General features: G+C 44.6%; 2 protein-coding genes across 3 annotated transcripts in view; one reads left to right on the forward strand and one right to left on the reverse strand.

Annotated features, from left to right (window-relative positions):
- RUSC2 (RUN and SH3 domain containing 2) overlaps positions 1 to 9,300 on the forward strand; it is a 99,808-nt gene extending 90,508 nt beyond the window's left edge. The window contains 11 exon segments of the mRNA XM_078152710.1: positions 2,795 to 3,469; positions 3,810 to 3,995; positions 4,274 to 4,417; positions 4,808 to 4,884; positions 5,209 to 5,235; positions 5,237 to 5,384; positions 5,562 to 5,667; positions 6,854 to 6,900; positions 7,337 to 8,129; positions 8,358 to 8,495; positions 8,581 to 9,300. Coding sequence (XP_078008836.1) covers positions 2,795 to 3,469; positions 3,810 to 3,995; positions 4,274 to 4,417; positions 4,808 to 4,884; positions 5,209 to 5,235; positions 5,237 to 5,384; positions 5,562 to 5,667; positions 6,854 to 6,900; positions 7,337 to 8,129; positions 8,358 to 8,495; positions 8,581 to 8,782 — 2,543 coding nt within the window. The 3' untranslated portion in view covers positions 8,783 to 9,300.
- CIMIP2B (ciliary microtubule inner protein 2B) overlaps positions 1 to 25,634 on the reverse strand; it is a 37,639-nt gene that overhangs the window by 7,745 nt on the left and 4,260 nt on the right. The window contains exons 2-9 of one of the 2 annotated variants that reach the window (XM_078152716.1): positions 14,118 to 14,218; positions 13,161 to 13,317; positions 11,602 to 11,742; positions 10,851 to 11,068; positions 10,427 to 10,635; positions 10,190 to 10,241; positions 9,891 to 10,082; positions 9,344 to 9,474 (exon numbers count right to left, since the gene is read on the reverse strand). In XM_078152716.1, coding sequence (XP_078008842.1) covers positions 9,344 to 9,474; positions 9,891 to 10,082; positions 10,190 to 10,241; positions 10,427 to 10,635; positions 10,851 to 11,068; positions 11,602 to 11,660 — 861 coding nt within the window. In that variant the 5' untranslated portion in view covers positions 11,661 to 11,742; positions 13,161 to 13,317; positions 14,118 to 14,218. Of the gene's footprint in view, positions 1 to 9,343; positions 9,475 to 9,890; positions 10,083 to 10,189; positions 10,242 to 10,426; positions 10,636 to 10,850; positions 11,069 to 11,601; positions 11,743 to 13,160; positions 13,318 to 14,117; positions 14,219 to 25,634 lie in introns of those variants that run through there. The other variant, XM_078152715.1, reaches the window with a different exon arrangement.

The raw sequence follows: 25,634 nt of genomic DNA on the forward strand, positions 1-25,634 counted from the left end.
GTTAGGGAGGCCATTGACCAACTAGAAACATCAAAGAGATCATTGAGGAAGGCTTAATAGAAGAGAATTTTAATTGAGTTTTAACAAAGGGGTAGGTAAATTCAATAGGCAGAGGTGGTAGAGAGAAAAGACATTCTAGACTTGGGGGACTAAAGCACAGAGTCAAGTATATGGAGAGAATTAGTGTGGAAAAAGTACTGAAAAGATAGAGTGCCCCCAGATCGTGGAAGATCTCAAAAGTCAACATAATTAGTTTGGACTCTATTCTCAGCAGAGAGACATTTCAGGATTGCCAAAAGAGGATGTTCTAACTGGTTGAATGACTAACCAAGAATAGTTGATTAATGTGTCCACATGGAGAATAATCTCTAGGGAAATGCCTCAAAGAGCTTTCCTTTCCTTTGTCTCATTCAGTATTTTTATCAGCTTGGGTGAAGAGATGGATGGTGTGTTTATCAAATGTGAAGATGACACAAAAGTACCTAACGAGTATATTACAAGGCAAAATGTGACAGGCGCAAATAAGAATCCAGACAGCGTCCCAGAAAAATTTGAGGAAGGAGAGACTGCTGTCACCCAGAGAAATCAGAGATAGTTTCATGAGCCAAAGCAAACCACAGGGTGAACCAGATCTAACATGATACATCCCTGCTTTTAGAGTTAAAAAATTATTTACATAAGGAAAGAGCAGGGAAGAAACAGATTAACAACAATTCATGTTAGATAATGCATGCAGCTGCTAGAAAAAGCTTGACAGCCTTAGACTACATTAAATAAAAGCGTAAGTATAGAAATTTAGAAGTTAATAGGCCTTCTGTACTGCACTGATATGACCATGACTAGAATATCATGGTCAGTTATGGGCCTTATGTTTTTAAGGGATTAATGACAAAACCGAACCATAAGAAAGCAACCAGGTTGGTACAGTATCTGGAAACTATATTCTATAAGGAACAGATGAAGGAGCTTAAGGAAACTTGAGGACAGATGAGTAGTCTTCAAACATTTGAAAAGTATCACATAAAAAAGGGCCTATAGACTTCTTTAACCTACAAAGAGCCTATAACAGATGGATAGATGTTAAAGATTTTTTTTTACCTCAATGCAAGTGTAGCTTTTACTCCGAGATACTTCCCCAACTTCCCCCAGAGGGCAACTGCTACTCCCAGGTTCCAGGGAATAGTCTGTGGATCTGCACTTGTACTACAATTGCTTTTGAGCCCCCACCAATGTGCTTCCCAAAAATAGTAATTCAGTAGACACAATCGGTTATTAGCAGAAGCATTTAGTAAGATAGTAAAAAACAGTATACATAAAAAATTCCCCACCCCCAAAACCTGGGTCTCACTGTCTCACAAATATAGCATCCATGGGAAGGGTGAGCTCAAATTTAGCATACAGTAATGAGGCATACATGCAGTGAACACATATGGCCAAGGAAGACCACAACTACAAGATTCTCTCTCTTTCATGAAATTGTCGTGAAGTCTACCCACCCCACCTTGGGTTCATCATCTCTGTTGAACGGAGTTGATTAGGTGGGTTCTCATGGTTCACCCCTCCCAGCTGAACTTGTGATTACCAGAGTTAACTCTTTCAAATCCATGCTCTCTTCTCTGCTTGAGAGGCTGTGCGCTTTGAAGCTGCTTCTGGACACAGATGACTGTCTCTCCTCACATATTTCTGTCTACAGAGTATATCTTTGCTTCCTCAACTGTGTCTCAAACTCTTGAATTGACTTTCCAACTGCTGGGGGGGGGGAGGGGTGCCCCTTTCTAAGCAAGTTCCTCTCACCACTAGATGTCTTGACCAATAGGGCATAGAGGAAGGAGATATCACCTCTCCCCACCCCCTGCACAGTTCCTTCTCAGGGACCTTCCTCAACTGCTAACTCTTGCCTAAAATGCCTCAAACTGATGGGGCATATTTTAAGGGTTACTTGGGTTCATGACTTCAATGACATGGGTCTCTTCTGAGTCAAAATGTTCATACTTCATAAAAGGATAACAAAGTGTTAAGATCCTATGACTACATTAACTGAGATGGAAAGGTAACCAAATCTCCTCTCCTTTACACAAGGAAGAACTTACTAATTATCATTATTGAAAAATGGGCTGCTGTGTGAACTAGGGAGTTCTTCATAGCTAAAAATATTTCAGCAACTGTCAAGAATATTAGCCATAACTTATCCATACACATGAGAAGGGTTAAAATAAATGAGCTCGAAGGTCCCTTAAAACTCAATCCTAGAACTCCAGATTGAGTATGGGAGACCAGGATAGGAAAGGAAGGAATGAAAACCAGTTTTGGAGAGACTGTAGTGAGTGCAGTTTTAAACATGATGATTTCAAGGTGAAAATGGAATATCCAGGTAAAAATATATGAAGGCAATTGGAAATAGGGGCTAGAGCTCAGGAGAAAGCCTTGGGCAGTGGGTGGGAATGAGGGGGACACTGAATAGGAGAACAGAAGAAAATTGATGACTGATTTTTTTGTGGTAAACATGCATTAAGGGGGAAGGAAGAGACAAAAAAGCCAGACAAAGAGCAGTTAGAGGAGTAAGAAGGAGTTAATAGAATGGAAGCTAGGAGAGGAGAGAATTTCATGAAGAAAGAAATAATCAAGCATCCCATGGTACAGCTATCAATATTATTCCTTCATCTTTCTCTCTCTCCAGGTCCTGGTGATATCCCCATTTCCCACTAGGTTTCATTTTCTGTCCTTGCTTCGTCACCATTTTTTTTCTTCATTCTCATTTTTCTACTTCTTTGATTCCTTTCCCTTCTCTCTACAGGGGGCAGTACTGAAAATCGGCCCATCTTTCGCTACAGCAAGGAACAGAGACCAACTACCCTGCCCATCCAGCCTTTCGTGTTCCAGCATCATTTCCCTAAACAGCTGCCCAAGGCCAGGGCCCTACATAGTCTCTCCCAGCTCTACAGCCTCTCTGGCAGCAACCGTTCACAGCCACCTGTTGTGCTGGCCTCCACATCCCAGGCCCCCTCAACACGGCCTCCTGCTCCTGCTCCCCGCACAGTGGATGGAGCTGCCTCCCTCCCTGAAGAAAGTACCAGAAAGGCTGCACCTGACCCAGACACCTCTCGGCCATCCCCTCTGGGAAGCTATTCTCCCATTCGAAGTTCAGGCCCCTTTGGGCCCAACACCGACTCTTCATCTGCCTCCTGTTCTCCCCCTGAGCACACTGTGGATGGCCCCCCACCACGAAGCCATTCCTGCCCTGCCGCAGCCAACCTGATCCCTGTCCGACAGGCCCTGATGCCTGGCCCCGCTCACCAGCTGGAGGCCCCCGAGAGGCTACCACCAGAGCCCAGCCCACTGCTCTCTGAGTATCGGCTCCATGGGGCAGGCAACCTGTCCCACCTGGGTCCCACAGGACCTAGCCTGAGCCGAGCTGAGAGCCTAGCCCGGGGAGGTGGTGAGGGCAACATTGCATCCCGGCTTAGTAATGGTACTAAGCATGTCTTTCCAACCTCCCCCAGCAATACCCATATGCATTTAGAAACACCCCCAACATATCCTATGGGGACAATTCCCACCCTTCCTAGTAAATGGGGAATAGCTCTTTGCCCCTCACTTGGGTGATCCCTTGAGGAACATTTTCCCAGGGTCCAGACTCCTGGTCAGAGGTTAAAGAATGTTTGGGGCCTTCTCCCCCCTATTAGGAATGCCTCCTCCTACCCTAGCACTCCACAGGGCCCATGGGACAAGCAGTCTGATGGGTGGAAAATGCTGGTAACTTGTAGTTAACTTTCCTTCTCTGTCTCCCTTGTTTTCCTGCCATGCCATAGCCAATCACCTATCCCCTCAAGCTCTCAAGTGGCGAGAATATAGGCGGAAGAACCCACTGGGGCCACCAGGTCTTGGGGGAAGCCTAGACCGGAGGCCACAAGAGACTCGACTGGCCCGGAGAAATCCCATCTTTGAGTTCCCTGGACCCCTCAGTGCTGCAGGTCACCTGCATTGCCGCCTAAATGGTACATGCATCAGTGAGAAAAGAGGAGTGTATGGACTTTTGTAGCTGAAAGCTTGAGAGAAGAAGGCTGGAGATGAGGCCAGCAAGCCAGTCCCAGGGGCACAAATTCTAAATGACACAATCCCCAAGGGATGAGCCACAGGGATAAGCCAAGAAAGTCAGGGGAATTCATGAGGTCAGAGTCAGGGAAATAAGTAGGCTAAGGTCAGCATCAGGGCGGGGATCAAAAAGTTATAGCTAGAGTTGATTGAGTGATTGTCTCTCCCACCCTCCTTCCAGGTCAAGCAGTGAAGCAGTTGCCATTGAATCATACTGATTTCTTCTCTGACCCCTTCTCCTTGGCTGAGAAGCCACCAGCTGAGTTCTGTCTCTCGCCGGATGGCAACACAGAAGCTGTCTCCATTGATCTACTACAGAAGAAAGGTGGGAACCTGGGCCAGAGGCACTGCTGTCAATGCCACACCCCACCCTTATCCTAAGCTGAAGAGATCCTTGTCTCTCCACAAACCCCCTAGATCATCTCCTTGCCCCAAAGTTTATCAGCCTGGTGCATCCTAGCATGAGGAAAGGAACCAAAAAAAAAGCTGCCTGTTTAATTGTATGTATATATGTATACATTAAAATCAATATTTGCCTCAGCGCAGAATTACTAGAAACACCAGAGCTTCTGGGACTCTTCCCATCCTGGTCTTTGTGCTCCCTCCCTATGACCTCCCTATCTTTGTGGTGTCACTATCCTTAGACAATGTTGGAAGCAGTTACTGTGTTTGGGGGTCTCCATCAGCAGAGCCACTTTATCTGTCTGTTCTCCAGGACTAGTGAAGGATGTCAACACTGCTGTGGACCTCATTGTGGCACATTTTGGAACCAGCAGGGATCCTGGGGTTAAGGTATTGAAAAAATTAATAGGACAATTATGTCTTGACTTTTCTGACTAGGGAAAGGGGAAATGTTCCTTGCTGGGTTGCTCTATTTCCAACATATCTTGCCTCTTCAGGTTTGGCCCTAGAATGTATGGGGAAAGAAGGATTTGAGAAGGAATGAAGGTTTGGGGCTGTGGAAAGGGAGAAACTATGAAGACTAACCCTAAGGAAAATAATTAAAGGGGGCTAAGGAAGGGACCAGCGATGAGCTGAGAGTCACTGTCCTCCCCCTTTTCAAAATCTCCTGTGCCCCTATATCTTCACCTCTCCTTACTCCTATTCCTTCCTCAGGCCAAGCTGGGAAACAGCTCTGTAAGCCCCCAATGTGGGTCATCTAGTGCTGAAATACCTGTGTCCAGCTGTTCAGGCTGTGCTGGGCGATGGACTCAAGGCCTTCGTGCTGGATGTCATCATTGGGCAGCGCAAAAATATGCCCTGGAGTGTGGTTGAAGCTTCCACGCAACTTGGTATGGGGTGGGGGTGGGGGGAGGGAAGGAAATGGAGGGAGAAATTGAGAGGAGGGGAAGGAGGGAAAGGTTGGGGGAGGCACAGGAAGATTATTAGAAATGGGAAGACTTGGGAGGCACAGTGCTGAATCCAGTACTTTTGAGACCAGACACCTCCTTCCCCTGGATTCTCCTTAGGTCCATCTACCAAGGTTCTACATGGCCTCTACAACAAGATCAGCCAGTTCCCAGAGCTCACCAGTCATTCTATGCGTTTCAATGCCTTCATTCTTGGCCTTCTCAAGTGAGTACATGATCATATACATACACCTGAGTTTATGAACCCAGCCCACCTCACTCCTGCAACCCTACCACTGAATATAAGCAGAAAATTCCTGAGCAGAAACACAAGGCACCAGTCCCACAATTGGTCCCGTACTCATTGCCAGGGTTCTATCCTGCAGCCTCTCTCTGGCATACTAGCCCTCTTTCCCTCATACACACGTGCCTTCCCTAACAAACATCCATGGAAATCACTTCAGTTTACAAAACCAGCTCAAAATGTTTAAACAGGAATATTTACTGAAAAACTAAAGCAAGACAATAGAAGTCCAAAAAGGGAGTTAAGAGTACACTATCTAGCTAAAGCTAAATAATATAAACTAGCCATAGGTTGTATCTTCAATCCCACCCAGAACCTATCAGGTCTTTTCCCCAGATATAGGCCCTGAAGCTATTACTTCTGGCCCTAGACTACAAGTTCTCCTGATCTGTAGTTGTGCTGCCCCTTGGGTCTTGTCCTTATCTCTTGACCCAGAAAGAATAAAGATCCCTTCTGTGGCTTCAGGTCACCCCACAATGCTTTTGTGTTTAACAGCTTCTTCACCCCCTCATGGAGATCTCTATGGCTTTTCCTAATCCTTAAAAGTCCTATACTGTCCCCTGGAGCTTTATCTGTCCTATTTAATTTGCCCATATATTTAGTTCACTAGCCAGATGTTAAGGCCAGTTCTGCCTTCGTTAAAGCTTAGTTTCACTTGTTTCCATGCTTGTACTGGGCTCTGGATCACAAGTTGCCATATGGACCATTGGCAGAAGTCGTATTGATTCCTCATTCATTTATTCACATGGACAAGCATTGTGCACCATCCAGAAAAAGACTGCCCTTTTACTGTTTGATAGTTCTGCCCTTCTCCCATTCAGCCACTAGGTTTTTAATTAATTCTGAGCTCAAGAAATAATCAAGCTCACCCTCCTGTTATAGCTACTCCCTGAGGTTACCAAGCTTTCCCTACTATGTATGTGACTGAATGATACATGATCCAAGTGCTCCTCAGCCTCCACAATGGACCATTGGTCTTCCAAGTTTACAATACTTTCAGTATAGTCCTGTCAAACTCCCTGTATCTATCCCACACATACCCTCTATACAACTACAAAGTGTAGGGTCAAAGCTCAAAGCTCAGACCTCTGCTTTCATCTCCCTTCAGCATTCGTTCCCTGGAGTTCTGGTTCAATCATCTTTACAACCATGAAGGTAACACCACCACCACCACCCCCTAAAACATGCCCTCCAATACCAAACTTTGGCCCTAACCTTATAGATTTCCTTAACTCTGCACTACAACCTTCTTAGAGGCTGGGCAGAATGAGACACCTGCTCCCTTCTGGTGTTTATCACCAAGCAGCCCTAAGCAGAGAACTGTTCCATGTTCCCCAGCCCCAGCCTGGGTGGGAAAGAAACAGCCCAAGACTCAGAGCTGTGACTCTTCTGAACCACTGCTGGCCTGTCCTCAACACCCAATCAGCTGGGGAATAAGAAAGGAACCCAAGGCCTTGTGGGGAAGTTGTTCTCAAAAGCCTCCTGTTCATCAGTGTACCAATGCCTCCTCTTCCTACATACACCCCACCCCTCCCCTCTTAACCCTTGTGTATCTCTGGGTGGGTCACCCACCGTTCCCTCTTCCTTGCAGATATCATTCAAGCCCATTACCAGCCATGGGGTTTCCTGAGTGCAGCTCACACTGTGTGCCCAGGACTGTTTGAAGAACTGCTGCTACTGCTGCAGCCTCTGGCACTGCTGCCCTTCAACTTGGACCTGCTGTTCCAACATCGGCTCCTCCAGAATGGCCGGCAGCAGCAACAGCAGAAGGAGCTGCTCCGAGTGTCCCAAGGACTGCTTCTCTCAGCCCACTCCACTCTGCAGCTGGCACGCTCCCGGGAACAGGAGGGCCATGGGGGCACAGATGGGGCAGCCCCGGGGGAGCGGGTGAAAGGGGTGGGTGCCCCAGCAGGAGGTGAAGAGGAAGAGAAGGTGGTGGCAACTATAGCAGAGGTACAAGCAGGCACAGGACAGGGTGGGCGGGCACGAAGTGGGCAGGCTGGCTGGTGGTACCAGCTCATGCAGAGCTCCCAAGTCTACATTGATGGCTCTGGGGAGGGCTTCAGATTCCCCCGGAGTGGTGAGAAGAAGAAGGGAGCGGGGGGCTCCCAGGCCCCACCCCCCCGGGAAGGTGTGGTGGAAGGGGCTGAAGCCTGTCCCACTGGTGAGGAAGCCCCAAGCCGAGACAGGGGCTGGCCTTTCTGGATGGGGAGCCCTCCAGACTCTGTGCTAGCCGAGCTGAGGCGAAGCCGGGAGAGGGAAGGACCTGTAGCCCCCCAGGGAGGCAGTGAGGAGGGGACCCAGGAGTCCACTACCGGAGGTATCAAGTGGGGACACCTGTTTGGCTCCCGGAAGACCCAGAGAGAGGCTCGACCACTCAATAGGTGAGAGAAGTCACGGGATACAAGGGGAAGGGATAGAGCGAGAAAAAGGATAGAGTTGGGGTTGAGGGCACCTTGGGTATAGTCAGAGTCCTGATGCCTCCAATGATATTATTGCTCAGGCATAAAGTTGGTCAGTGATGGAGAGATACTGGTGCTAACACAAAGAGCAATGCTTGGGGGAGAACCTGAGGCCCTGTCTCCAATCCTCTCCCTTCCACCCTCCCACAGGCTGCCCTCAGACTGGCTAAGCCTAGACAAGTCAGTGTTCCAGCTGGTGGCGCAGACAGTGGGCGCTCGCCGAGAGTCAGAGTCCAGGGAAGGCCCTGAGGAACCACCTGCCCTGGACCTGCCCCCGAACCTGCCCTGGTAAGCATGGAAGGAGGTGGGAGTGGGGATGGATATAGGGCCATTGGCTGCAGTGGATTTGACTTCTATTTCTTTCTCTTCCCAGCGAGGTGCAAGCACTCTGCCACCACTTGGCCACAGGGCCTGGGCAACTGAGCTTCTGCAAGGGGGACATCCTGCGGGTGCTGGGACCTGCTGGGGGTGATTGGCTTAGGTGTGGCAGAGGCTCTGACACTGGCCTGGTGCCCCTAGCCTATGTGACACCGACCCCCACCCCAACCCCTACCCCCAGGGGCACCCAAGATTAAGGCCCTTGTGCATGCTGGAGCCCACCAGGCACCTTCACTTTCCCTAGGGACTCAGAGCCCAGGATGGGGCACAGACTTGGCTCCCTTAACCCCCAGGATCCATTAGCCTGAAGGGCCATGTCTGTGTACCCATGCCTGCCCTCCCCATATGCTCTGTATTCATTAATCCCTCATAATCTGTCCCCATGACCCTGGCCCAGACCACCCACCCCCAGGGAAGAAAGAGGACTAGGCCCTGGGATGCCAGGACTTCAACTCCTGCCCCATCTTCTAGCGGGAAGATGCCCAGCTGTGAGGCTAGGGTACAAAGAGAGGGGTTGTGGAGGGGCCCAGGGGGCACTCTGGGCTGGTCAGTGCTGTGGAGAGGGGGGAGTAACAGTATTGGGGCTGGCCCCTCCCAGCCCCCCCCAGCTGTAAATAGGCTGCTGCCAACACCCTGGCCATATGGGGGAGGGCCCAGGCCAATGTTTATTTATTTATTTATTATGCATATTAATAAAAAAGGTGCTCAGCCTCTGTCCCTGCTCCTCCCCCATCCTCAGACATCTCTCCCCACCCCATTCAGTATGCCTGGCGTTGGGGAAAGTAGGATTGGAGCTGCTTTTGGAAGTTTCTGAGGCCCAGAGCCTCATGGGTGAGAGGCCCATAGGTGTGACCAAACTGGAACTTATAGCCTGTGGAGCCAAGGGAGGCTGTCACACAGAGCAGAGACACAGAACAAAGACAGTGGTGTTGGGGGTATCTGGTGTGTGCCTTGGAAGCATTTTTTCTTTCAGCCAGGCTCTGCCTAGTACCTCTCCATTCCCAAACACCCCCAGACTGTCCTTGCCAACAGAGAAAACTCTAAGAACCTCTCTCAGATCAGTCACTAACTTGGACCTTAGGTAAATCCTCTTTTGGTGCCTCAGATTAGACTAGATGATTGCCAACATCATACAGTTTGTAACTTCGTGTGGAGCTGATGTTCCATCCACCCCATCTGGTATTCTATAGCAGCCCCAACCTGTTTTAACCCAGGCTTCTAGAACCTTTATTGTCCTGTCCCTCTAGCTCCCCAAGGATTTCTACTCCCCCCCAATCTGATTCAAACTTCTACCCCAGGTCTCACCTGGCACATAACCCTTATAGCAGGGCACCATGTTCTGTAAGTAGGTCCTGGAAAGGCTGGGAAGAAGCTTATGGTCCCTCTGGCCCCTGGCCCCTGGGCACATCTGCCCAAATTCTTGCAGAGCCTGATTGGTGAGGATAGGGAAACTAGAGCCGAAGTGGAAACGGGCTCGGGGCACATATCCAGTAAACCCTGTGAGGAAAGAAACACCCAGATTCTAAGAGGAGGGCCCCCCACTCTTCATCCTCTGCAGTGTTCTCCATTCCTCCACCCAGCCACCCACCATACCCATCATTCACCTGAGATGAAGAACTTATCAGGATCTCTGTCATCCATGGAATAGGGGGAGGCCTAAAGGTACATCAAAGGAAATTGGGGACAGAATTAGAGAATCTGGCCCCATCACACACACACACGTTCTAGAGGAACACAGACCCTTGGGGCAGCTTCCTCCTAAAAGGGTAAGAAAGGAAGCCCCTCTCCCTTCCCCATCGCCCTTGTCAATCTCTTCCATCCTTTTGGTCATAGCCCCTCACTTTTAGTTTGTGCTCTGGCTCCAGTTCCAGCTTCAGGTGCTTTTCTGGCTCAGGCTCCTGCTCATCTGTCTTAGATTCCAGTTTCTTCCTCTCAGCCTCTGGCAGCTCTTTATATCCTGTACCTAAATGGCTAGTGAAGTCCCTCAAAGCTTCAGCCCAGACCTGGGTGCATCTCTTGGCAAAGATGTGCTGAGACCGGGGCACAAAGCCTGGAAGGCCATATTGAAGAAGATGATTAGGGAGTCCTGTCTGCAGGGAAAAGGAAGTGAATGCCCTTTCAAGGCAGTGAAGATAAGAGCTAAATATTGAGGGCATGTGCCTATTTCCCTGGGGCTTGGAATGGGGAGGAATGAGTATTACTCATGTGTCATTTTCCCCCAGTGGGTATCTGAATATCAAATATGCCTATTTGAGATGGCCATACCTGTGTACCCTGGGATCATGTTGGACTTAATCCTCTCATGTCCATGCCAGGAGTGCTTGTCTGTCCCAGGAGATCCAAGAGTATTGATCAGGGGCAGAAGCATGCGGTGGGCGGGGGTCCAGGCTAGGCCAGAGGGACCAGACAGCAGCAGCCGTCCAGTCAGTTGTCCATAGGTTTTACCCAGGCTGAACCCAAGTTGTGGGCAGTGTCCAGTATACCTATGGTATAGGGTTCATCCACTCAGTCCCTGCCTTTAACATCTGCCCATCATCCCTGTATTTCCCATACCATCATATACTGTTGTGGCAAACGTGCTTTCCTGATGATCCCTACATATATCTGATATCACCATACCCCACTACACCACCCCCTCCATAGAAGCAGAAGAAAACAATTCTCCAGGCCTCAACTGTCCCTTATCATCCAAGGGACAGGTGAGTGTATTGGATAAAACAGGCTACCCATCTCAGAGCTAAGGGGCCCTTGGCTCAGCGGTCATGTTCTCCAGCTGTTACCGAGGAGATGACAACATGCTAGTAGGGATGGGAGTTGGGAAACTGCTATTGTAATTTCCCTGCCACACTGTCCCTGTGCTCCTGGGTCCTTCCACCCCATTTTGTCTTCTAGGCCTGATGTCACTGATTTGATCATTACCACCGCCACCACCACTACCACCCCCGACACTCCTAGCTCCCTACTCAATCCCCCTGCCACCTTAGGTAGAGGAGTACTTATAGTGGAGAAACCTTACCCTGGGATGTAATAAGGACCTCGAGGTGGTAGCCCTGGGGGGAAGGCAGAGCTGGCCATGGCCCTGCACTAGAAAAGGGCTCTCTTCTCAGTCAGGCTCCAGCCTGTGTATACCTGTTGTGTCCAGGGCTGCAGGGCAGGGCTAGGGGGAGTGGATGGAGCAAGGGGAGGGACTTAGAAGAAAGGGGCAGGTTGCCTTAGAGTCAGAGACAAACAGACCCCTGTAAAGCAGTCCTATTTGCTGTAGTACATCTGCCACATGTAGCCCAGGGTAAATTAAACCCTGATGCAAACACAGCCTTATCTGAGAGGATAGGATGATATAGCAGGAATAAGCATTGTCCTTACAATGAGAAAATTCTTAGTTCAATCTCTGAGCCTCAGTTTTCTCTTTAAAATGAGGATAATACTTCTTACACCACCTCACAGGGTAAGTGAAGAAAGTGCTTCAAATACTTTGTGAGTGAATGCATTATCAGGGAGAACACAGAAAACTCAAAAAAATTACACCCTTCTATTCCCCTTCTCTGAGTTAACTGAGTTAGAGGGCACCTTTCACAAGAGGGAGAGAGGGGGCAGCTAGGTGGCGCAGTGGATAGAGCACCAGCCCTGGATTCAGGAGGACCCGAGTTCAAATCCGGCCTCAGACACATAATATTTACTAGTTGTGTCACCCTGGGCAAGTCACTTAACCCCCATTGCCCAACCCAAAAAACAAAACAAAACAAACAAAAAAACACAAGAGGGAGAGAGGGATAGGATCCCATCCCTGCCTTGAGCAGATTTTGTCTACATCCCTTCTGGAGCCCTTGGTCCAAAGAGGATAACATAGTTTCTGTCTGTGAAGAGGCCCTGATCTGGTGGTGATGGGGTACACAGGAAAGCAGTCTGATTCAGTGTGTAGTAAAGATAAAGCCATTATTTGTGAGGCAAAAGAAGGAAAGGTAGAAAGAGAGACAGGAAGGTTGGGCTGGGGAGTGTTGAGTGACTGCTGAAAAGGGGTAATTTTTTAAAATTATGCATAATGCAACAAGAGATTAGTGGGCATTATATAACCAAATCTGTGCTAATCCACTGCAGAGGATTCAATTATGACACTGTCCCTGATCCTCAAAGGGTTCACACTCTCCTAGACACAGGCTGTGAGTACACAGAACATTTGTACAACGTTGTATTGGCACTAGATGACAAAATTAGTGGCATACAGAGCAATAGGAGTCCAAAAGAGAAGCACTGAGGATTAAGGTGGAGCAGGCTAGGTGGCGCAGTGGGTAAAGTTCCAGGCATGGAGTCAAGAAGACTCCTCTTCCCTTCAAATCAGGCATCAGATACTTAACATTTTAATCCTGTCTGTACTCAATTCCTCAATAGTAAAATGAGCCGTGTAAGTAAATGGCAAACTACTGAAGTATTTTTGCCGAGAAAACCCCAAACGGGGGTACCAAAAGTCAGACACAACTGAAAAATGACTAACAAGGATTAAGGTAAAGAAGTTTGGTCTTTTCAGATTCAGATTCTGGGAGAAGAGACTAGGAACCCATGACTAAGATGGAGAAGCACCTGGATTTTCCTTGGTCAGACCATTTTGGAGTATTGAGTTCAGTTCTGAGAGCCACAGTTTAAGGACACCGAGGAGCATCCGAGGGCAACCAGGATGGGAAACGGCCTTGAATCCGTGGGATGTGAGAATCAGCTAAAGGAACCAGGGATGTTTAACCTAGAAAAGACAAGACTCATGGAGGCCATGATAGCTGTGTCTGAGTTCAGGTATCTAAAGGACTGCCATGGAGAAATTACACTTAATCTCTTTAGCCCAGAAGGCAGAATCAGGAGCAATGGTTCCAAGTCACAGAAAGGCAAATTTTGCCTTAATGTCAGAGGAAGCTTCTTAACAATGAGAGCTATCTGAAGGCAGAATGGGCTGCCTCCAGAAGTCATGAGTTCCCTCTTCATGAAGGTTTCCAAGCAGAGGCTAAATAGCTACTTGTTGAATATGACACTCTAGAGATTCCTTGTGTGTATGGGGTTAGACTAGATGACTGCTGAGGTTCCCTTGCAGCGCTGAAATTGTGTGGGTGACAACTGCAGCTTTTTTACATTTGGAGAATGTTCCATATGATTGACACCTGGGGCACTGCCCAAGTCAGCTGGTACTCTGACTTCTCGAAGCCTGTGGAGAGACTCTCATTTATCAAGCAAGAAATTATAATATCCTCGAGATGGCGCTCTCCTCGAGTTACCAGATCAGTGGACTCATTTGAGTTTGTCTGGCACACATGGGTGAGCCTCTTCTGCCACCAAGCCATGCAATTTAAAACACTGAGGCAAGCAGAAACTCCTGGCCAGGATTCAGTATTGGTCTATGGAATTAAGTGAAATATTTCTTTTTTATTTTTTTTTAAGTGAAATATTTCTCAAAATTATTTAAAAATAGGAAATCTCTAGTTCTGTCCCCACCCCATATCTGGCCTTTCAGAATATCAAACAGCATTCACAGAATACTGGCAATCAACATACCACAGGCACACATAGTCAGGGAACCCAGGGAAACTGCAAGAATTGTTATGTCCTCCCACACGGAACCCTTCAAACTCCTCCAGATTAGCTTCATCCTGCACCTGTATATTGTGGAAAGGATTAAAGGAGGGGTTATATTCTGGGACTCCAAGATCAAGATATCTAGAGTTAGATTTGGATCCCTACCTCCGTAAGTTATCTTCTGGGCAACCTTGAACAAGTACATCACTTAACCTCCGTGGACTTCAGTTTGTTTATAAGACAAGGGGGTTGAAAATTCAATGGCCTCTAACGTCACATCTAAGTCTGTGCTTCTAAGTCATCTCCCCTCCATCTCTCCCACCAATGGGATTTTCAGTAGGTGCCAGTCCCTAACACTCTGAATCTACCTTGAATGATCCGAGTTCTGCAATCTGAGTCTCAAGGCTCTGTGAAGCCTTTCTATAAACTGACCATTCTATGTGGTCAGCTTCCCCTATGACCCTGACCACCAGAAGGCAGTCTGTAGACACATTGGCTCAAGTGCTGCAGCCCTCTGATTCCCACTGAAACCCAGGTATCCAGCTCCCAAAAGTTGTCTGCTCTTGCCCACATAGTGGCAGGCAGGCCAGGAGCCTCAGTCCAAATGCAGAAGTTCTCTGCTCCCCAGCTTCTGCATGGTAGACAGAAAGACTTTCTCAAACGCAAAAAGAAGAAAGAGAAAAAGTCCCATTCTGGAGCCAATGTCCAGATCTCATTTCCCTCCTAAACATTTCTTCCTGTTCTTAGGACATAAGCTTTCTGAAGCAGTATCACCCTCCCTGTAAGTTCAAATACTTCAAAAGTTAGAGGGAGAAAGGCAATCATCCATAATATCCTACCAATCATAAGAGTCATTGGTGTAGAGCTAGAAGAGACGGCCTTAAAGGCAAGCTAGTCCAACCCCCCCCCTCCCATTTTATAGATGAGAAGACCTAGAGAAGTTAAATATCTTGCCCACAGTCAAACAGGTAGTATCAGAAACTTAGGGTAAATGATTGAGTTATCTTTCTCTGTCACCAGGTTATCATCATCCTGGACCCTAAGATTAATAATAACTCAGAATAGATAAGGGAACTGTCTAGATACAGGTTATACTCAATTCCATACAGAAGGAGGGTCATCCTTATTTACAAGTGGATTAATTAAATGCTTCTCTACTTGTGATATAAAAGATATGGAAATCTCTTAACTAGGCAACAAAGTGCTTTAGATTCTACCATTAATTCCTTTAGAGGGCATACATATCATTGGGAAGGATATTTGTTGGGTGTTGGGAAGAAAAGATTTTTAAAAGATTCAGAGAAAGGATAAGTAAGCCCCAATGGCCTAAAAATCTAAGGGGGATATTCTGAATACACAAATTATTCCAATAAAGAGAAAGAGGGGACACTGTCTAAAAGAAACCAATGTGGAAACAGGAGTTCCACTGACAAACTCTGATCTTAACAAGACAAGTAAAGAAGATGGAAGTAAGAGTAGGTAATGATGAATGACCTTTAAGGCCTTTGAGAATAGTGTCAAGAGCACTAAGACCTAGAATGAGCTTTACAAGGCCAACAATGAGCGCTAAGGACATTAAATGTATTTTAAAGCTGTTTTGAGGCAAGAGGAAAATTGATGAATAGGGATGGCTATTTTGGACTATATTATTTAAGACTATATTATTAAAGGAATAGTTTTATGAGCATTGGGAAAGGAAAGCAGTGGTCACTAAAAAGGCTGATGTGGCTTCTTCATCCAGAGCAGGTCATGCCAGATTAAGTTCACTTTCTTGTTTTGACAGGTTATTGGAATGACAGATCAGATGAATGTTGTAGTATACCTAAATTTCAAAAAAGCATTTAACAAAAAAACTTTCATAATTATCTTAATTACCTGAGCAAGATTGAAAAATATGAATTAGATGTAAGTATATGACAACTTGAAGGAAAATCTCTGGAGAATGGTTCCAATGCTATTCAACCTTTTTGTCAACAATTAAATGAAGCCATAAAAGACTGTCAATGTTTGTCAAAACTGCAAGTGACACAAAGCTGGAAAGGATAGCTTACACACTAGATAGCAAGAGTCAGAATCCAAAAACATCGAGACCTTAAAACAATGATGCAAATCAAATAAAATTTAATTCAAATTTAAATGTAAATTTCTACAGTTGGATTCAAGCAATAAACTTCATAAGTATAGTTTAAGGGAGACATGACTAGACAAACCTGCGTGAAAAAGACTTGAGGATTTTAATGGATTCAATGATCAATATGAGTCAATAGTCATGATATGGCAGCCAAAAAAGCTAATGCTATTGTAGGCTATGTGGTGTCCAAAACAAGGGGAAAATAAGTCCCCCTACGCTGTTCCCTGGTAACAGCACTGTGTTCAGTTCTGGAAACTGTTTTGGGAAAAAATATTGACAGGCTAGACTATGTCCAAAAGAGGGTATCCTGGATTGGTGAAGGGAACTGAGAACATGGTATATTAGTACCTGCTTGAAAGACCTGGAGTTGTTTACTTTAGAGACAAGACTTGTGGGAATATAATGTCTCAGTTATTTGAAGGACTATCACATAGAAGAGGTTTTATACTTGTTCTGAGTGGCCTAGAGGGCAGAACTAACAAAAGAGCTTGACATAAAGAAAAACTAACCCATGAGCTATCCAAAAGTTGAATGAACTACCCCTAGTATTTAGTAAGTTATATCTCACTGAACATTTTCAAATGGAAGGTCAATAATCAAGCCAACAAATCATATCAACAAGAATTTATTAAGCCTTTACCACGAAAGGGTACTGTGCTAAGAATTGGGGATACAAAGGAGAAAAAAGGCACATTTCAATGGGGGAAACAAGCTGTAAACAACCAGGTAATCTGAGAAGGCAGCCCAGGGGATCAGGAAAGGCCTCCTATAGAAGACAGAATTCTGAGTTTTGAAGGCAAGAAACAGAGGTGAAAGGTCAAGAGTGTTCCAGACATGAAGAAAAGGTACAGAGCTGGGAAATGGAGTATCATGTCAGAAACTGCAAGTAGGCCAGTATTGCTGGGTCATAGAGTGTATGGAGCACAGTGAAATAGAAGAATTGAAAGTAGGAAGGGGCCAAGTTGTGAAGAGATTTAAATACCAAATAAAAGAGTTTCTGTTTGATCCTGGAGACAATAGGGAGCCCCTGGAGTTTACTAAGTGACACTGTGGTCAGACCTACAACTCAGAAAAAAGTTTTATCATGGCTGCTGAGTGGAGGTGGGAAGACCCTTGAGAGAGAACAACCAGAACTGGCTACTGTAATAGACCAGGAATGAGATGATGAGATGAGGAATGAGGGTCATGGTTATGTGACTGGAGAGGAGAGGATGTTTATGAGTTGTTGCAAAGGTACAAACAACAATGGATTGGATATGTAGGGTGAGAGAGTGAAATTGAGTATAACACCAAGGTTACAAAGCACAACTGGGTGAATAAAAAGATGGTGGTGCTTAGAAGAGGGGAGGGTTTTCTGGGGGAAAGATAATGAGTTCTATTTTGGAAACAATAATAACAAGATAGATAGATAGATATAGTGCTTTAAGGTTTTCAAAGCACTTTACATACGTCATCTTATTTGATCCTCGTGACAAACCTGTGAGGTAGGTATTATTATTATCCCCATTTTACAGATAATGAAACTAAACCTGAAAGAAGTTAAATGATTTGCCCAAAAGGACACTCAGCTGTCTGGGACAGGATTCAAATTCAGGCCATCTTGACTGCACCACCTAGCTGCCCTTACATTTTAAATCTGAGATGTCTCTGGGACATCTAGTTTGAGAGATCCAAGGAACAGTTGATGATGGATGACTACATACATGAACTATATATGAACAGACTAGGGATGGATATATAGGTCTGGGAATCATTTGCATAGATATGATAACTGAACCCATGTGAGCCAACGAGAATATATGAAACCTATGGACCCCTTCTCAGAACAATGTATTTAATTGCATAAATTGAATATATAACATTACAAAAGAAACAATTATATTGAAATATAGTTATCAAAAAATTTTAAAACAAGTTTATGCACCCCAGGTTAAAATCTTTTGGCATAAAACAAAAAGAGAAGATCGTCCAGGATAGAGCCTTTGGGAACTGACTCAAGATGTAGGTGTGATGTGGGATGAGGAATTAGCAATAGAGATACATCAGTGTCACAAAAACCCAAAGAGGTCAAGAGTATCGAGGAGGAGAAAGTGATCAACAGTATGCACATCTTCAGAGGTCAAGAGGATAAGAACTGAGACAAGGTCATTAGCTTTAGCAATTAAGAGATCTTTGGAGAGAACAGTTTCACTCAAATGATGAAGTACAGAGGGTTTTGAATTGAAAGAAAACAAAGTGAAGGCACTGATTGTGGGTGGTTTTCTCAAGGAGTTTAGCCATGAAGGGGAAGAGAGTCAGAATGAAAGCTAGTGGGGATGATAGGATCAAGTGAGGGTTTTGGTTTTTCTGTTTTATTTTTTTTTTAAAGATGAAGGAGACCTGAGCTGTTTATAGTTGGCATCAGGGTAGAAACCCAGTAAATGGGGAGACATTAAGGATAAAAGAGTGGGGATGACAATAGGGGAAATTTGCTGGAGAAGTTGAGAGGGATTAGGATCAAGGGAGCATGTAGAGGGATTGTCCTTAGCAAAGAGAATCAACACCTCTTTTTCTGAGATTGGAGTAAAGGAAGAGATAGTAGGGAAGATGTCTAAATGATGTGAGATGAGAAGAAAGACATAAGAGGGAGGTTTCAGCAAATGAGTTCAATTTTTCATTCAGGTATGAGGTAAAGTCCTCAGCTGAGAGGGTGATCAAGAGAGGGAAGCATCATGGGAGGCTTAAGGAGAAACAAGAATGCTGTAGAGTGGGATAGTGAATTAATGAGAAAGGAATAGAATGTTTACATTCTGCAGTGAGGACCCAGTTGAGATTGGATGGCATATTTGTAGTGGACTCAGTCAACATAGCTTCATAATTTCCTACAGCTTCTTTCAGCAGGTGCATAGGAGCAGAGGATGTTGATATTGGTAGTAATCCAGAGTTGAGGTTTGACAAGGCATGATTGGTGATTGGACAAAAGAGCAAGAGAATGGTCTGGGAAAGAACTAAAGGGTTAAGGAAATAGAGGTCAAAGTAAAGACCAAAAAATTGGGTAGGGATTGTAAGGCAAAGGGAAGATGGACTAGTAAAAGAACTAGCTCGAACCAGTTAGGATTGAGAATTCTTATTCAAGTATAGGTTGAATAAGTTGGCCTCTGAGGTCCCTTCCATGATTCTGAAGGTATGATAGTAAGACCTCAGCATGAACTGAATTAAAAGACTGAGCCCTGGTTAAATGTCTGGGGGTCCAAGAAGATAAGGCTTAGAGCACCCAGATTTGTTTTGACTATTTTACAATTCTGACACATGGGCTATGGTCAGGAATAATTTAGGACAAGAACTGGACATGATTCAGAGTTAGCAAATAGTAGTATATAAAGATTGTGATAAGAATTAGTCCACCAGTAAGGCCTCATCGTGGTGAGACGATAACCTTGTTCTTGAGGTTATGTCAATGGTTCAAGCTCTGAAAGGTCCTGTAAAGTTGAAAGGCTTCAAATACAGACAGATTCTGTGATAGGTATAACTTACCTGAGGACCAGATTAGCTAAATTTGAAAAGGAACATCACTACAAGGTTGGCAATAACTTAAATTTTTTAACCACAGAAATTCATGTAGACTAAAGTAGAGAAGGATTTGTTCTACACCAGTGGAGGGAGTTAAGTTCTGTCTCCCTGAAATATTGAAGCTTGGTTAGTTAGAATTGAGTACAGGGTTAGACTTGGGATTAAAGAATGAGTGAGGTGAAGTCATGGGTTCCAGGTAGGGTTAGGGCTCTCTTAGCAGTAAGTAAGGGAAAGGAAGAGAAATGAGATTGGGAGAGAAAGAGAGGAGGAAAGGGCAATAGATGAGAAAAGTGAGTTACTGTTAGGCAGTGGGATGATTGAGATTGTAATAGAGCCAGGGGAGGGAGGAAGAGGTGGGAAGAGTCAGACACAGTATGTTACTAAGGGAAACAGGAAGCTCAGGAGGATTTAGAACTAGAAGGGAACTCAAAAGATCATCTTTTCCACTTCCCTCATTTTATAGAGGAGGAAACTGAGATCCACAGAGATGAGCTGACTTGTCCAAGGTCTCATAGTAGCTAGCAAGCCAGAATTTAAACTCAAATCTTCTGATTCTGTGTCCAACACTCTTTCTAACATACTGCCTCCCTTGAAAAAAAAATAGGCCAAATAAGGTGTACTGAGGTTAGAGTTGTGGTTAGGTTTGAGATTAAGGTCTAAAATAGAAGGAAGGTTATGACATATTTAAGGGGTGGTTCAGATACTTAGAAAATAGGGTGCATATTGGAAGAATTAGGGTATCTGAAGAAAAAACAAGTAGAGAGAGAGGCAGCAGTTTGGGTTAGGGTAGGAATTAAGCCACAAATTAGAGATCAAATTTGGACTAAAGTTGGGATAAGGAAGAGGGAGAGAGGGAAATGAAGAGGGAGAAAGAGAGAGCTACAAAGAGATATAGATTAGATAGAATGATAGATAGATAGATAGATAGATAGATAGATAGATAGATAGATAGATAGATTAGACAGACAAGTAGGGCATGTATTGAGCACTGATTAATGTGCTGTGCACTCTGCTAAGTGCTAGGAATACAAATACATGCCATTGACAGTCCCTGCCTTCAAGGAGTTTACATTCTAATGATGGAAAATAACATAAAGGAACAGAACATAAATAGATTGATTACACATTAGTCCAGGAATTAGCAAATTTCAGAGGAGACACTGTGAAGAAATGTCCCTAAACTTCAACCTCCTTTCCCCAAAGAGTCTCTTCCATTTTTCTCTTTATCGTTGTCTACCCTAGACCACCAAGGAAATTGAATGTTCCCTTTAACCCTTAGAGACAGATGTCAGCAAAGTCTCTTTTAATGCGAGGCATGATGGCAGTCATAAAGCTTTACTAAAGAATAAAGGGAAAATATATTTAGGATGAGGGCTTCAAAATCTAAAAAAAAGTTGGGAGGGACATATCCATATTAAAAAAAAATCAGCAATGTAGCTAAGCTGGAAGAAAAGAAGGACCTTGATCTTTAAGCTTTCCTTTGTTCTGATATGCTTCTTCTCCCCTCCCCGACATCAATTTGCACTGGAGATCAAAATATTCTTGGAGTTGGGAAACCAGGAGATCTCCCCGCCAACTCCCACCAAGCCAAATAACCCTTGACTGTTTTTTTTTTTTGAAGTGCAGCTTCTAACTTGATGTTGGCTAGGCACAGTTTATCATTTGGAAATTAAACTGGAAGCCACAAGAAATTTCTAAACCTAAGAGTGAAAAGACCCCAACCTTTGGTGAGCAAAAGTAAAGATTAGAAACATAGATTTAAGTCTGAAGGCACTAGCAGGATGGGACCATTCTGTGTTCCAGAGCTTGGTTCCTAGGACAATCAGTCTCCCTCTGGGGAGAAAATACATATTCTAGCAAAGACTTTTTGAGCTGGGGTTTTTTTCTGTAGTCCAATGACTGGTGCATGTTAGGGCTTTCTGCCTTTCTAAATGAGCCATAATATAGGAAAAGGCCTCTGTACTCTAAGCTCAAGTAGCAGCGTCAGAGTCCAGTCCTCCATTTATGACAAAGAAGTAGAATGGCATCACTCTCCTGATGTCATTGGTCCTCTTCAAGAACAAGGATGAATGACAGAACCTCAACCAAGGAGCCCTCCTGGAGCCAGAAGGTGGAAAAAGAGAGAATCACCACAACATCATCCTCAGAGGACCCATAGTGGTCACATGAGACCATCGAGAAAGAGCTCCTAGCAGAGACTTTGTGCCGTGAAAGAACAAGAGGGCACAGCCCTACCAAGGACAGCAAGATAACCTCAGCCTTGTAGCATCGATAGAGGCTCAAATTGGTCTTCCATGTATGCATCCTGGCTACACGCTTTGTGTGTGACTTTCCACATGGGCCCTACCACAATGTACCACACATATGTGCCTCTGCACATGCATTCCTTGGGTGCATTCACTCTTCCCACTAACGATGTATGTATTTGCAGGAGTCTATGTCTAAGTTTTTACTGGGGTGTAATGCTTATTACTCACATTACATCATTAAATCACTTTGCTTTTAACTAACTATATCCTCTGGTTGACTAGTAAAAGTAGACACATCAGTGGGAGCTTGTGACCTATGGTTTGAGTGGCTCTAAACCTAGTGGGGCAGCTAGGTGGTACAGTGGCTGGAGTGCCAGACCTGGAATCAGGAAGACTTGAGTTCAAATCTGCCTCAGACACTTACTAGCTGTATGAACCTGGGCAACAAGTCACTTAACCCTATCTGCCTTAGTTTCTTCATCTGTAAAATGAGCTGGCGAAGGAAATGGCAAACCACTCTAGTATCTTTGCCACGAAAACTCCAAGTGGGATCACAAAAAGTTGGACACAACTAAAATCAGTGAATGAAAACCTAGTGATCTTGAATCTAGGCCACCCTTGTTTGGGAAATCATTAAGCAAGTTAGGTCAGTCAACAAGCATTTATCTATCTATTTAGTTAGTTAGTTAGTTATTTTCAACAAGAATTTATGAAGCACATATTATGTGCCAGGCACTGTGCTAAACACTGGGGCTATGAAGAAAAGCTATTAAAAACATGGCCCCTGCCCTCAAGAAGCTCACATTCTAATAGAAGAGAAAACATGCAAACAACTATATAAATACAAGATATATAAAAGACAAATTGAAAATAAACAGGAGGAAGGCACTAGCAATGGAGAAGAAGAAGGGCCAGGGAGATATGAGCTGAATCTTGAGGGAAGCCAAGAGGTGAAGCTGAGCTGGTACAGAATTCCAGGAATGAGAGACAGTCAATGAAAAGGCATAGAATCAGATGGAGTGTCATGTATGAGAAACAAGTAGATCAGTGTCACTGTATCATAGAATACTTTATAAGCTATAAGAAGATGGCCCTGAAGTCAGGAGGACCTGAATTCAAATCCAGCCTCAGACCAAACACTTGACACTTTCTAGCTGTGTGACCCTGGGCAAGTCACTTAACCCCAACTGCCTAAAAATAAAAAAATAAAATAAAATAAAATTTTAAAAAAAATATAAGAAGACTGGAAAAGTAGGAAGGAGCCAGGTTACAAAGGACTTTAAAAAGCCAAACAGAGGATTTTAAATTTGATCCTTGAGGTAATAGTAAGCCACTAGAGTTTATTGGGTAGGGGGTGCCGTGATCAGACTTTGTGCTTTAGGAAAACCAATCTGACAGTTGGGTAGAGTACAGACTTGACGAGAGACTTGAGGCAGAGAGACAGTCCAGGCATTGTTGTTTGTTCTTTCTCAAAAGAGGAGGTGATGCCGTGACATGCAAGTGAACTGGATCTAAGTGAGGGAGGGCTGTGCAAAGTCACCAACCTTACTTTCTCCTCCAGAGCCATTGGGTGAACCCAATGGCAAGATAAAGATCAGGATGACTGGAGAAGGCCCTAGATACAGTGGGAGACCAAGGCCTTTTTAAGCTAAGGTCTTTAACAGGTCTCAGTTTGACTGAGGCAACACCTATTCAGTGTTTAAGACTAGGTAAGAAATGAGACAGAGAATGGCCTCTTTAAACTAGTCGAAAACAAATAAATAAATAAACAAACCCGGGAGGAGAAGACCCTCAGGGTTTCTGCCAAAACAGAAAGAATTGCTATTAACATTCACTCGGAGTCAATCAGGGCCCAAACAATGACCTAGTGGGGCTTGGCCTGGGACCTATTGTTGACCAAAGAGAGCCAGAGTGATTTGGGTTTAAGGCATGGTCCTTAAGAAAGAAATCTAGCCGGCAAAACCCAAGACATCTTGAGGTTTCAGTGATAAAAAAAAAAAAGTATGTTCTTTTGGGCAGATAAAAGAAAGAAAGAGAAAGAGAAGAGAGCTGTGTTGCCTATCTGGCCAATTCCAGTACTCACAGAGGCTGTGGTTGTTTGTCCTTCTTTCTCAAAGAAGACTCTCTCTCCCCAGCCATCTGGGTCCAGTGGCAAGACATAGATCAAGACAACTGGAGATGGCCCTGAATGGAATGGGAGACCTTGGCTTTTTTAAGCTAAGGTCTTTAACAGCATCAATAAGGGCCTGCACTAGGATGGTGGCAGTGTCAGAGAAGAGAAAGGACATATATGAGACAAATTGTGAGGATAAAATTTGACAAAAACAACTGAGCTGAAAAACAGATCAAGGAGAAAAAAATTTGAGAATCATCATACTATCTGAAAACCATGACCCCAAAAAACAGCCTAGACATCATATTTCAAGAAATCTTAAAAGAAAACTGCCCAAAACTCTTAGAACAAGTGGACAAAGTGGAAATAGAAAGAATCCACCAGTCACCTCCTGAAATAATGAAATGAATGAAAGCTCCCAGGATTATCAGCTAAAAACCAGAGCTTCTAGGCAAAGGAAAAAATACTGCAAGAAGCCAGAAAGAAAGAATTCTAAGAGGCCATATTCAGGATCATAAAAAATTTAGCAGCCACCATGATAAAGGAGCAGAGAACTTGGAATACAATATTCCCGAAGGCAAAAGACATGGGCTTACAGCCAAGAATAACACACTTAGCCAAACTAAGTATAAAGCCGGGGGGGGGGGGGGGGGGAGGGGGCGGGAATAAGACTTTTTAAAAGAGAACTTCCAAGCATTCCTAATGAAAAGATCAGCGCTGTGGAGAATTTTGAAGTTCAAACACAGAAATTTAGAGAAACATAAAAAAAAGTAGACATGAACAATGATAATTGATTAAACAAGAATAAACTGTTTACAATCAAATATGGGGATATGATACATGTGTCCCCTCTGAACTCTATCATCATAGGGGATCTTAGAGGAAATGTAATTAGAAAAGGCCTGAGAGTGGTTCTGTTATGCCTCAAATGGGAAGACAAGAGAAGAGGAATAATACACAAGGAATGGGGGGGAAGGGAAAAGAGGTTGGGGAAAATTATCTTACATAGAGTGGGCAAGTAGACATTTATACAGACAAGGAGGAGGGGAGGAGGGGAGCAGCTGACACTTGAAACTTAAGTCTCATCTGAACTGGTCAAAGGAGGGAAGAACATACACACACACAAAGTTGGATAGAGAAATACATTTCACTGAACAGGAAAATATGAGGGAAAAGGGGGAAGGGAGGAAGGGGAATTATCATGAGAGTAGATTAAGGGAAAGATTAGTCCTAAGAAAAATACACATCTCTTTTTGAGGTGGCAAAGAATGGGAGTCTGAGAGGTTGCCCTTAATTTGGAAATGGATGTGCAAGTTATGGTTTACAAATGTGATGGAATACTATTTGGGCTGTAAGAAACAATGAATGGGATGGTTTCAAAGAAACTTGGGAAGATTTATGTGAACAGATGCAGAACGAAAACCACAACAATTTATACAAAGATATATGCTAAA

The sequence above is a fragment of the Phascolarctos cinereus genome, unplaced genomic scaffold, assembly GCF_003287225.1.
Source record: "Phascolarctos cinereus isolate Bilbo 61053 unplaced genomic scaffold, phaCin_HiC Scaffold_4;HRSCAF=312, whole genome shotgun sequence".
Lineage (NCBI taxonomy): Eukaryota > Metazoa > Chordata > Mammalia > Diprotodontia > Phascolarctidae > Phascolarctos > Phascolarctos cinereus.